This window comes from Aquila chrysaetos, chromosome 15, assembly GCF_900496995.4.
Source record: "Aquila chrysaetos chrysaetos chromosome 15, bAquChr1.4, whole genome shotgun sequence".
NCBI classification, from domain to species: Eukaryota; Metazoa; Chordata; class Aves; order Accipitriformes; family Accipitridae; genus Aquila; species Aquila chrysaetos.
Window position 1 is genome coordinate 3,735,070 of NC_044018.1, and position 11,510 is coordinate 3,746,579.

At 48.3% G+C, this 11,510-nt stretch overlaps 1 protein-coding gene across 1 annotated transcript in view; it reads left to right on the top strand.

Annotated features, from left to right (window-relative positions):
- Positions 1–9,098, top strand: part of BLK (BLK proto-oncogene, Src family tyrosine kinase) — a 35,336-nt gene extending 26,238 nt beyond the window's left edge. Inside the window, exons 9-13 of the mRNA XM_030037946.1 lie at positions 548–727; positions 1,313–1,389; positions 5,085–5,235; positions 7,838–7,969; positions 8,342–9,098. Coding sequence (XP_029893806.1) covers positions 548–727; positions 1,313–1,389; positions 5,085–5,235; positions 7,838–7,969; positions 8,342–8,550 — 749 coding nt within the window. The 3' untranslated portion in view covers positions 8,551–9,098. The remainder of the gene's footprint in view (positions 1–547; positions 728–1,312; positions 1,390–5,084; positions 5,236–7,837; positions 7,970–8,341) is intronic.
- The last annotated feature ends 2,412 nt before the right edge of the window (positions 9,099–11,510 follow it).

Below are 11,510 nucleotides of genomic sequence, written 5' to 3' on the forward strand. Positions count from 1 at the left end.
GATCTGAATCCCTCATGCCTTCCTGCCCACTGCTAATCGGTGGGAGAGGAAGTGGGGTGAGCTCAGCTTCCTTTGCTGTCCTCTTTGTGGTTGCTTGTTGCCGTGGCAATTGAGATTGTGGACAGGACCAGACTGAGTCGACATCCTGACTGCAGAGTCCTGGCTTTTTTGATGGCATTTGGATTATTTGAGAACCCAGCTGGTGGGAAGCCCCAGGGGTTTCACGTAGAAACAGTCCTGCAGGGCTTGGAGGGACTCTGTGAGGATGGGCTCATTGCATGGGTGTCCGCCATCTAGAGCAGAGATGATCCCTAATGAAGACACATGGATTGACAGTTGTGCGATGTCTCTCCCTTCTCCTCTCATACCTGCTAGTTGCTCAGAGCCCACTGGCACTGAGATATACCACGCGTTTCTTTCTGAGAGATTGAAAGCTGTTGCTGTGGTTTTCTGCTCCCCGATCCACAGGCTCTTCTGCTCCTTATTGCATGGCCTGATAGAGCCCGTAGAGGCCAAAATTCCTCAATGTATCATAATCTCTCTACAGGCTACTACAAGAACAACATCAAGGTGGCTGTGAAGACCATGAAGGAGGGCAGCATGGATCCTGATGCCTTCTTGGCAGAAGCAAACTTGATGAAAAGGCTCCAGCATAACAAACTGGTCCGGCTATATGCAGTAGTCACGAAGCAGCCGATCTATATTGTGACAGAGTACATGGCCAACGGTAAAGAACCTCATGGAGCTTTTTTGTTTGGTTTCTGCAAAATCAGGTCAATGAGCTGGCTGGTTCTCCCATGCATAATGGGGGTGGGGAGGAGGGCATTGTACCAAATCTGAAAGCAGAAGGACTAAGTGATGCAGAAGTCTGTTTCTAGTACTGGAAGGGACTTTAAGGACGATGAAATCCTGCCTCTTGTGGTCTCATATTTCAAAAGCTACTTCACGAGATGGGGATGCTCCATTTGAAGAGTATTTAAAATTCTCATCTCCACTGTTCCTGCTGGAAGTTTGTTTCCGATTTTTACTCCCCTCATGGTGAAATTGTCCTTTCTTTTGCCCCTCTTGTCTATAAGGCTTTGAGTGATGAATGCCCAGCAGTTTGCAAAAGGTCTGTGCAAAATAGAAAGAAGAAATGGGCTGTGTTTGGGAACTTACCTAATGGAAGATGCTCCCAGCAGACACCCATTGGGGTTCCTCGGATTTTCTCTAGGATGCAGGAAAATTTGTTGCATATATACCAAGGAGCACGAGGGAAAGCAAATGCATAGACTTATTCAGAAGAGTTACAGGAGCCTCTCCTCTCTTGCAGGGTGTTTGCTGGATTACTTGAAGACAGAAGAAGGAAGCCAACTGAATCTCCCAAAACTCATTGATATGTCAGCTCAGGTTAGTGAACAGCCTCTGGGAAACAGACTCAAGACCATGATTTGTTATTGCCTCAGTGAAATTCTTGCGAGTCTGAAGTCTGTCAGAGAGTCACTTTCATGGAGAAAAACAGCACCTCCTGGTGTGCTCTCTTAGGGTTTCTCTCTCAGCCCTCTCGTGTTGATGTGCATGTCAGCTCAGCAACGCTCTGCTGTCCTTAGGACTGCCTCTGGGGAACTTAGTGCAGTGCTGGAGAAATGGAGTTTGTTTTTTGGGTTTGGGGTTTGTTTTGTTTTGTTTTTCTGGCTTGCTGAGCAGGAAATAAGTTTGTTTCTCCTTTTTTCAAAAGGAAGAAAAAGCTCAACAAAGAGACTTGCAGTGTAGAGACAGGCTGGCTTTCAGCAGTTCTTCCCTTCTGTTGATTAGGCATAAAGGATGTTCTAACCCTCAAATCTGGGAATATTGCCTCTTATGAGAACAAACTTTTATCTTTGTAGGGTTGTTTCCCTCTAAGCATCCCCAGTCTGTAACTGTTAATAGTTGCAGCTGCACCATGACATTTTAGTCCAGAAGTGCATCTAAACTCAAACAGGTCAAAGTTAGGGAAACCACAACCAGAGTGGCAGCATCTTGGCAACAAGTTGTACCTGAAGGATGACATTGGCAAAGTCACTCCAGCTTGGTCCTAGCCAGCTGTTGACAGAGTTTGGCTTGCCCAGAGCAGAGTTAGGCCAATTTTAGAAATATTGGAAAAAAACCCCATGAAGCATCAATGTCATGGCTGAATACAACTGTTTTGATGTGCAGGTCTGGGATTTACCTGTAAGATCACTCAGCCTTTCTGGGTCAAAGTGAGCCTGAGCGAACAATGTGTAAAGGCTGGCCTCTTGGTTCCAGCCATCATACAGAGTTATTTTATAATGTATTAAAAACTGGAGAATCTTAATATTTGTTATATGATAACAAAAGATTTTCCTTCCTGCTTTAACCAGGATGAAAATATTTAAGTACTTTAAAGCAGTGTCCCCATCTGTCATTTCTATTTTCCTCTGCACCCCTGTGAAGGGTGCAAAGCAACATGTTTCAGTGCCTTCCCTCTTCACTACTGATAAATCTTCATATCTGCAGCTTTATCTTTGCTGTCTGTGGGAGGTTATGGGGCCAACTGCAGCCTCCCTGTTTAGTATCTTTCCCTTAATTTCTTCTTCCTTCCTTCCCTCTTTCTCTCTTTACCTCCTCACTTCCCTCCCTCCCCTTTTCATTCTTTCATTCCTTCTCTTGAAAGTTATAGCCTCTTGTTTGTTTTAAATTCCTGATGATAAGCAGAATGGTCCAAATTCAACTGAGCCCTTGGGTTTGGTGAGAGCATTACCGCAGAAACTGGCTTGATGCATTTCTATGCAAGAGGAAAGTGCCGTAGCCAGAGCAATCTGCACTCAGCTATAGTCACGGGGGTGACCCAGAGCAAAGCTGTTGGCCAACATTATACACAGCTTTGAGGCAGGGACAGCGGAAGCTATGTTAAACTCATGCATTTATTTAACACAACATTATAACTTGCATTGAGCACATGGAATAACGAAGCATTTCCAGGCAGGTGTGTGGAAGTATCTAGGGAGAAGTCAGTGATCTTGTCTGTCCCAGGCATGAGGGTGATATAGTTCTGACAAGACACTGGCTGGAGGAACCCCTGGGAGAAACCCATCCCAGGGCCACCTCGTGCACCCAAATCTCCTCTCCGAGTTCAGGGTTGAAGCCTTGAATGTCATCGCGTGGCGTGGCCTGTGCTGGCCAGAAACCTGTCCACTACAATGGTCAAATACTGCTCACAGTGGGCATCATCACTAGGGTTGAGCAATTGCACTTAGACCTCACCTCTCCATGGACACCTGGACACACTCACCCACCCCGCACATCCCTCTCGCATCCCTCCACGCTCTTGGCAGCATCCTGCACCGCGCACAGCTTCCAGGACCAGGATAGCTGCACACAGACCAAACCCCCGCACCCCGACAATGTAACAACCCAGAGGATCCACCGACAGCACGTGGGGTAGGAAGGATTTTGCCCATCCCTCAAAGCGTGGGCGTCAGTCAGAAGGACAGCTTTCATCGTTCCCCCTCCCACCCCGGCACCACCTCCCCAGGGCAGGGATTCAAACACTCACTGGGTAGCTCCGGGAGGAGGAGGAGGAAAAGGGCTGTCTCTTGAGCTGTTTTGCAATCGGTTCATCTGCGGTGTCAGGATGACATCACGACCCAACAGGCACCCAACCCTCTGGAGCACAATTTTGGATCCAATAGCATCCGTCGGAGTTAAAATTAGAAATCTCTGGGCTGATGCGCTTGATCCTGTGGTCAGTCTCGAGGGTACATGCTCGAAAGCACACTGGGCTGGAACGGGCCCATCGCCGGGTACTATCTCATTAACATCAGGACAGGAAATTACATCAATTCTTCCATTTTCCACTGCAGCGAACAGCACTTGCACTGAAGGGGTGTTGACACAGGTTAGAAATGCAGCACTGGAAAGTATGTGTTCGTATCCTGTTTAAAACCACATGTAAGTCGAGATGCTGATGCGAATCTGTATGGAGTGGAAAATTGCTCTGCCCTCACCCACAGGCGCATAAAAACTTTAATAGGTGCTAACCATTATTAGCAGGGGTTGCATGCATCCATTCACCCTCCTGATAAATGCCTAATCTTAGACTTGACTGAAAGAGCAACTTTGCAATCTCTTTTTCCTGTATCTCCCAGCAATAAAAGATTGTGGCTGTCATTTATAGAGGCTTGTCACACACCAGGGCTGCTCCCTGCTCCAAGGAGCTAAACACTGCAAGATGACCTTGGGAGCAAGAACCTTCCAAAGTAAAGTTTGGACATGGTTGAAGAAGGCAGCGCTTGCCCAGGATAAGGGATTTATCCAGGGCCATACTCCCTATCCCAGTCATATTTCTATGGATATCTGGGTCTTCCGCTCTAATGCATCCTGTAAGTATCAGAGGGGAGAACTGTATTGTGTCCTGGGTCCTAGTCTGCATCCCGCATAGGGAAAGAAAACATCAGTCTCGGGTTTTTTGTGGAGGGATCTCCAGGGGTCTCCTCCCCATCCCAAAGCAGATCAGTGAAGGAGAATAGAGGAGGTTGCTGAAAAACATCTAGTTGTCCTCCTAGATCTGGACTTTGCTACTGTGACTGAGGGACGGAGATGTTCTTTGAGGGTTTTTTCTTTTTTTAATTCACATATTTAATCTGGAGTGTTTGTGATTAAAATCCCAACTGGAGAGGATGGTCTTGTGGCAGAAACCGGGAATCCAGTGATGTGGTTTCAGGTTTGCTTCAACTTTCTGCATCTCGCTGCAGACACAACTCATGACTGTAACTTCTGAGCAAACAGAGAGTGACGCTTCTGTTCTGCTTGACTTGTCTGCTTAAAGCTTTTGGTGGCCGAGTGTATGCTGGTAGAGCTGAACATATGTACAAATACATGGGCAATATCTCTTTATGTATGTATGTATCTATCTATCTGTCTGTTGATCTGTCTGTCTGTCCGTCCATCTGTCCATGGAGCAGGTATGCATGTCCATGCACATGGAGGCATGTGAGCAACCTATACGCATGCTGTGCTTTTGTAAAGGTGGGTAAGATGCAGCCAAGCTAACCTGTTGTCATGGGGAGGTGACTGATGAAGACGGACTCTTCCTCCTCTCCTAGGTGGCAGAGGGAATGGCGTACATCGAGCGCATGAACTCCATCCACCGTGACTTGAGAGCTGCCAACATCCTCGTCTCGGAGACGCTCTGCTGCAAAATTGCTGATTTTGGCCTGGCCAGGATCATCGAGAACGAATACTTGGCACAAGAAGGTGGGTGTCGTTCCCAGCATTGCCTCACCAACACATTTTTCTTATCTCTAACCCTCCCGCCGTGCAGACGTGCCAAGATACGGGACGTCCGAGGGCTTGGGCTGGGACCAGGCACAGGGCACCGCTGCCGGTGGCACGAGACCAGAGTCCCCACCGCTGCCGTTGTCAGCACCCAGGCAGCAGGCAGAGCAAGCAAGAGAACCAAATATCGCGTCCTAGGAGAGGCAGCAGCTCTGGGGGACAACAGAGAGCAAGTGAGGTTTGCAGAGGGAAATGGGAAAAAAGTCTTTTGGCACTGTTTGGGAGAGTCCTGCTGAATCTCAGGTTGTGTTGCTGGAGAAATTTGACCCCTACTAATGAAACCTGCTGCCTGTGCCTACGTGTTCACACCGAGTCGGTGCAAAGGGAAGGAAATAGCAGTGTAACTCAGTCATCGCACTGCACAGGCGAGCAGGAGCCACGAATCTGGACCTAACGGCAGTTTCCAGATGTCCCAGGCAAACCGAGCCCAGACCAGATCAGGTCCTTTCCATAACAGAGGGACAACTTACAAAACATGGGAGAGGGTTTGCAGCGTGGCAGGTGTTTCTCATGGGAACAGAGTACCTTGAGCGTCTAAACCAAAACAAACAAACAAACAAGGCATACAAAACCCAATATTTCCCATGTTAATGTTCAATCTCCTTATGATTCCACCTGCAAAGCCAAGCGCCTTGCTGGGACTGAGTATCTGAACTGGGGGTGGACAGAAGAGCATGGCCATGAGAGGTGACAACTGGTTTGGCTGGTACAGAGTTCTGTCTACAGCCATTTGATGTCAGAGTTAAGTCAAATTCCTCTGGCAGCAGCTTTTTCTCTGTACTGACCTCTGACTCTGAGGTCAGTTATGAGATCATGTCATTCAGATTGCAGAGAGACTTTATAGAGCATCAGGGAAACAAGCAGAAATGATTGAAATAAAACAATTAAGTCCGGCGTAAGTGGCACTTAACAGAAAATTTTCAAATTTTGGAAATCTGTCCCCTTCCAGAGTTGGCATAAAGCTAAAATCCCCTATAAGAAATACTCTGTGGAAAGGAAATTGAATAGATTTTTTTTTTTTTTCTTATAAGATAGGAAACTTTTCTTTCAGTTTGCTGTCCCAGAGTACTTTATGATACAAATTATACCCTTTTCAACATGCAAAACTATTTCAAAGCACTAAAAGCTCGCAAATGTAATTTGTGAAATGTCATGAAGGGGTACTGTGAGATTGCTGCAATTTTTTAAGGCAGTTTTTATCCTAAAGAGAAGTTTTGGTGAAAATTAGTATAATTCTGTTAACATACCCAAAGGAGATACATTTCTAGTGGAAAACAGTTCCTATCAGCATTTTTCCAGCTAGCTTTAATCTGAAATAACAACTGCCCCTCTATCTACTTTGAACAATTTTCACTTAATAGATTGCATTTCCGAGCCTCGTCAGTCTACTTGTCAGAGTATGATGTGCAAGAACAAAGGCACTTATTTCACACACTGCATTTGGGCTTTCAGTCCTGAAAGGATATATGCAAATAAAAATGTGGTTTCCTCTGCAGTCTTTAACACATTCGGTTCCTACTTGTCAAGGGGTTTGGGGGTGAATTTTTTGGCCTTAGCTAAATTGAAGTTGCAATCTTATGGTCATTGTTGTCTGCAGTGTGCAAAACAAGAACTTGATGGGAAAAATTAAATGGGACTTCTTTTGCTTTTAGTATACATATGCAGCTTTAAGAACTGGAGAATTTATATTTACTGTATCATTTATGCACTTTTGCTAAAAACAGCCCCCTTCCAGTGCGTGATTTTATACAGAATAAAATCCTACTGTTGTCCTCTAACAAAGCTACTCGAGGCATTGGCTTTGAATAGCACAGATACATAGTTTGGGTTACAGAAATCCACAGCAGGTTGCTACCTGAAGAGCGATGGGTCTCTCACGAGAGCTGCTTGATGCCCAAGGGCTGCGGCAGGGACTGCTCGCTCCCGGCATCCCGCCGTTGGCATGCACGGCACTGGTCGGCCACCCGTGCTACCAATCCTGGCTCCATTCCTGAGATCCCAGCACTTAACACACAAGGGATGCAAACGTGTTATAAGATTGCAGATTCCTCTAACTTCATTGGTAAAATAGTTTACCCAGAGTTTTTTAATATGCATATTAGCAGTTACCTAAGGCATTAAGTTTTTTCATTATTCATTTTTTTTTATATATTTTTTCATTTCATTTTTCATTCATTCTCTGTCTATCGGTATCTGTGGATGTTTATAAGCATATACGTGTGAAAAAGTCTTTTAAGATGAAATAGCCTGGATTGCATTGGAAAAAGGACCAAGAAAGGCAAAGAGATGCCAGGTAGAAACAACCTTTTAATAAAAGCAGGAGATGGGCAGCAATTACCCTCCTCTGGCTTTACCTCCGTAACTCCACAGTTCATTCAGTAAGTCCCATCGCAGCCCCCTGATGCAGTCAACAGCCGCAGGACCCAGGGCTCCGTTTTGGGGAACTGCTTGCCCATGTCTGTGGGAGCAGAGGGAGATGCTGTACCTCCACGTGCTATTTCCCTTTGTTTTCTCCGGACAGGTGCCAAATTCCCGATCAAATGGACGGCGCCGGAGGCTATTAACTTTGGAGTTTTCACCATCAAATCTGACGTGTGGTCTTTTGGGATCCTCCTGACAGAAATCATAACCTACGGCAGGATCCCTTATCCAGGTACAGCTCACTGCGAATACGGGATGACCGTGCATCGACCTCATCTAGCGCTGCTTTACTCTTGGAGGCATATACCCAAGTGCGCACACGTGTGCCCACACACCCCTGTATCTTCATGCTGGGTTTCCTTTCCTAGGCTCCCACGAGCCTCAGTTCTACCTCTGCTAGGCAAAACCTATAGAGGGAAGTCAGGGAGGGGACAGAGGGATGGAGCGGGGAGCGCAACCCTGAAGAAGGGATGGTTCCCAGATATGGCCCAGCATCACAGTCCCTCATGCCCCTCCAGCTCTGCCTGGGTGTGAGCTACAGGGAGCACTGAGTTTCACCCCCCAGGGTGCTGGATAACTCCTGTTGGGCTGTGTTTCCCTCCAGGGATGACCAACCCCGAGGTGATTCGCAACCTGGAGCGGGGCTACCGCATGCCCTGTCCGGACATGTGCCCTGGCGAGCTCTACAATATCATCCTGAAATGTTGGCGAAACAAGCCCGAGGAGCGCCCGACCTTCGAGTACCTGCAGTCAGTCCTTGAGGACTTTTACACCGCCACGGAGAAGCAGTACGAGCCGGAGCCTCAGCAGTAAGCCGCCGTCCCACCAGCACCTGGGGATAGATCTGGAGGAAAGCCACAACCCGGCGACGGCCTTTCCCTTTCTCCTGTGTGCCACCACGATGCATTTGGAGACGGGGAACAAGGAGGGACACGAGGGAGGTGGATCCTGCCAGCTCTGTGGTTATTATGGAGACTAAAGCGGTGGCTGAGAGCTGGCACAGCTCCTTCCTCATCCGCCTTGGAGGTCTGTACCCACTTCGCAGACATTGCCTCTGCCATGAAGGACAGCAGACTCCTTCGTGACCCACCTGGACACGTAAAAGTCCCTCAGCCCTGCAACTGCAGCCCTGGGAAGAAGGGGCCATGGCCGGGGTGGTGGTACGGGGTGGGGTGCACAATCTCTCCCCTCCTTCTGGTGCCACTGCCAGCAATACTACAACCCCTTTCATGCCACGGGCAGGGGTGGCAACGTGTCCTATCTGCACCTCCTTGAGCCGCACCAGGTCCCAAGCTCTGGAGCAATCTCTCCAGGTGGTGCCACCCCTCTGCCCCGAGTCGATAATAAAGAACTGGATACGACCATTTCCCATTTCTTTATTCGGGCGTCAGGGCTTCCCATGCCCACCCCTAACCCATGGAGAAGGGAAGAGGCCGTGGGGCTCCCCGGGCAGGGCGGGCTGATGCTGGGGTGGTACCCCGGGGAGGGAAGGGGGGTGCCCGGGGTGCACCCCACCGACTGCCGGGACAGGCGGTCCTGGAGCCTGGAAAGATGTTCGTGGTGTGGCCACGAGATGTCCCTCCTTCCCCGCAAATCTGGTGGCTCCTGCCACCCAGCTGGTGGGGGGCGGAATTAAAAATATATACATTAAAATACCTCAAAAATAAAAAACACCCTCCCTGCTTTGCTGAGTTCTTCACTGCACAAGCTCCTGAAGCAGCATCCGTGCATCATGCCAGCCACACACAGCAGGTCCCGCTCCATGCCCAGCACCAGGAGGGTTCAGATGCCCTCTCCCTGCTCTCTGGTGCATCTCTGACCCACAGCTCCGGTGGGAATGTCCACATTAGGCTGCAGGGTGGTCTCCGATCAGCAGTTGCACTGGACTGGGGACTGGAGGAAGAAGAAAGAAGGCATAGATGGCACTCCAAAGGGGTTTTAGGACCACAGGAGTGAGCACCAGGCTGGGACCCAGGAGGACTAGCCTTCAGGTTATGATGCTGAGCAGCATCTCTCTGAGGTGCTTGGTCTGCTGTTTTCTACCCCATGAACCAGATTTTGAGTCCTTCTGCAGAGGGTTCTTCTCATAATGTAACAAGGGTGCCACGAGAAAGAAACAGCAGAGGTGACCCCTGTGTGCCAGAAAAAATACCTGACCGTCACCAACACATGACACAGAGTTACCTGTGCGTGCCACTGCTGCAAGAGAGCCTAGAAGGAAAAAGGAGTGTGAAAATTCATTACAAATCTGTAGGGACAACTGGGCTTTCAGCAGCTACATTCAGTCCAAGGCCTTGATCTTCAGTGCCATAACGTCCCTGTCCATCACCTGTGATGAGACAAAATCCCCCACCATGATGCCAGCATCACTTCCCAGGTGTTCCTGATGGGACAACATTGCTTGTCAACATGAACAGCACTTTGCCGGGCTTCAACCGCTGTTTATCCCTCCTTTGCAGATTGACAACTGGGAGAAAGTGCACAGAAGGACTGGTTTAGTCAGGCTTGGTCCACTTGTTTCTGGGTTCCAAGGGACAAGTTATATGTGCTATAACTATCCAAAGCCCATTTTAAACAAGAAGTAATTTATTCAATAATCATGCTGGAGTTGAAGAAACAGTCTTTCCCCCTACTTGAACTCCAGCTTGGTCTTTCACATAAACCAGGAACTTCATACAGGACTAGCAGATTTCTATTGAGATGACGTTCTGCAAATAAATAAAGATTAAAGATATTTGACTCCTCGGCTGCAAATATTTTATTGAACTGAAAACTGTGGATCATTTGTGCTGGAACAAACCAGGAAGAAGAGTTACAGGGTGTCTGCTAAGCACTTGTGCATTGCATTATCACCCAAGGCCAAAGAGTCAGGTATTGTAGCTTGATTTAGAAAGGAAATGGATATTTTTATACCAATAGCAACACATGGCTGAGCCCAGGGTGAACATAACAAAGAGACTGTAAGCTGTGCTTCCTCTGCACTGGACACCATAGCCTTTTTTTGTTCATGCTACACAAACATTTGTTGAATTTTGTTCCCTGCCATGCCTGTGATAAACGGATGGGGTAAACACTCACCTGGCTCCACAATCACTTGTGCTTCCACCATGAAGCCACTGCAGAAGCCACCAGCAACTCTTCCTTTGCTTAGGTGAGTGGGGCTGGGGGCTGTGCCACCAACTCGAGTGTCTCCAGGGGGTGGAGGAAGACTACGAGCTCCATGAACAGCCATGGTTTTACGCAACAGCCACCAAAACCATGGGGAAATGGACCCCCACAGCTCCACCACAGCAGAGGTCATTCAGCTGGAGAGAAGAAGACCTGCACTCCAGTCTGCACCCTGGACATGTACATCAGGAACTTCAGTCAAAAACCCAGGTGAGAAGTAGGATGCGCTCTCCTGTGACCTCTAGCCCAGGAGGCAACTGTACTCCAGGGGACCAGGATGTCTCCAATGGCCCCAGCAAGCTCTGCAAGAGGCCTTCATCCCCATACCTACATGGCAGCAAAAGAGGTGTCTCTTCACCATGGGTGAGCTCCAGCCAGAGGCTCACAGGTGAGTCTCAAAGCAAGAGAAAGGTGGTAACAGTGATCCAGGCTCTCAAATTCAGTTTGCGATTCTTGAGTGATCTGCAGCAGGGACCCTATCATTCGCACAAACAGCTCAGTTACGAGGACCCTGTGAGGCTACCCAAGAAGAGCATGTTGTTTATTTTGTGCAGGCATCGGGCTGTGCAAGGTGTTTTACAAGAGGCAATTCCTGCCATAGACAG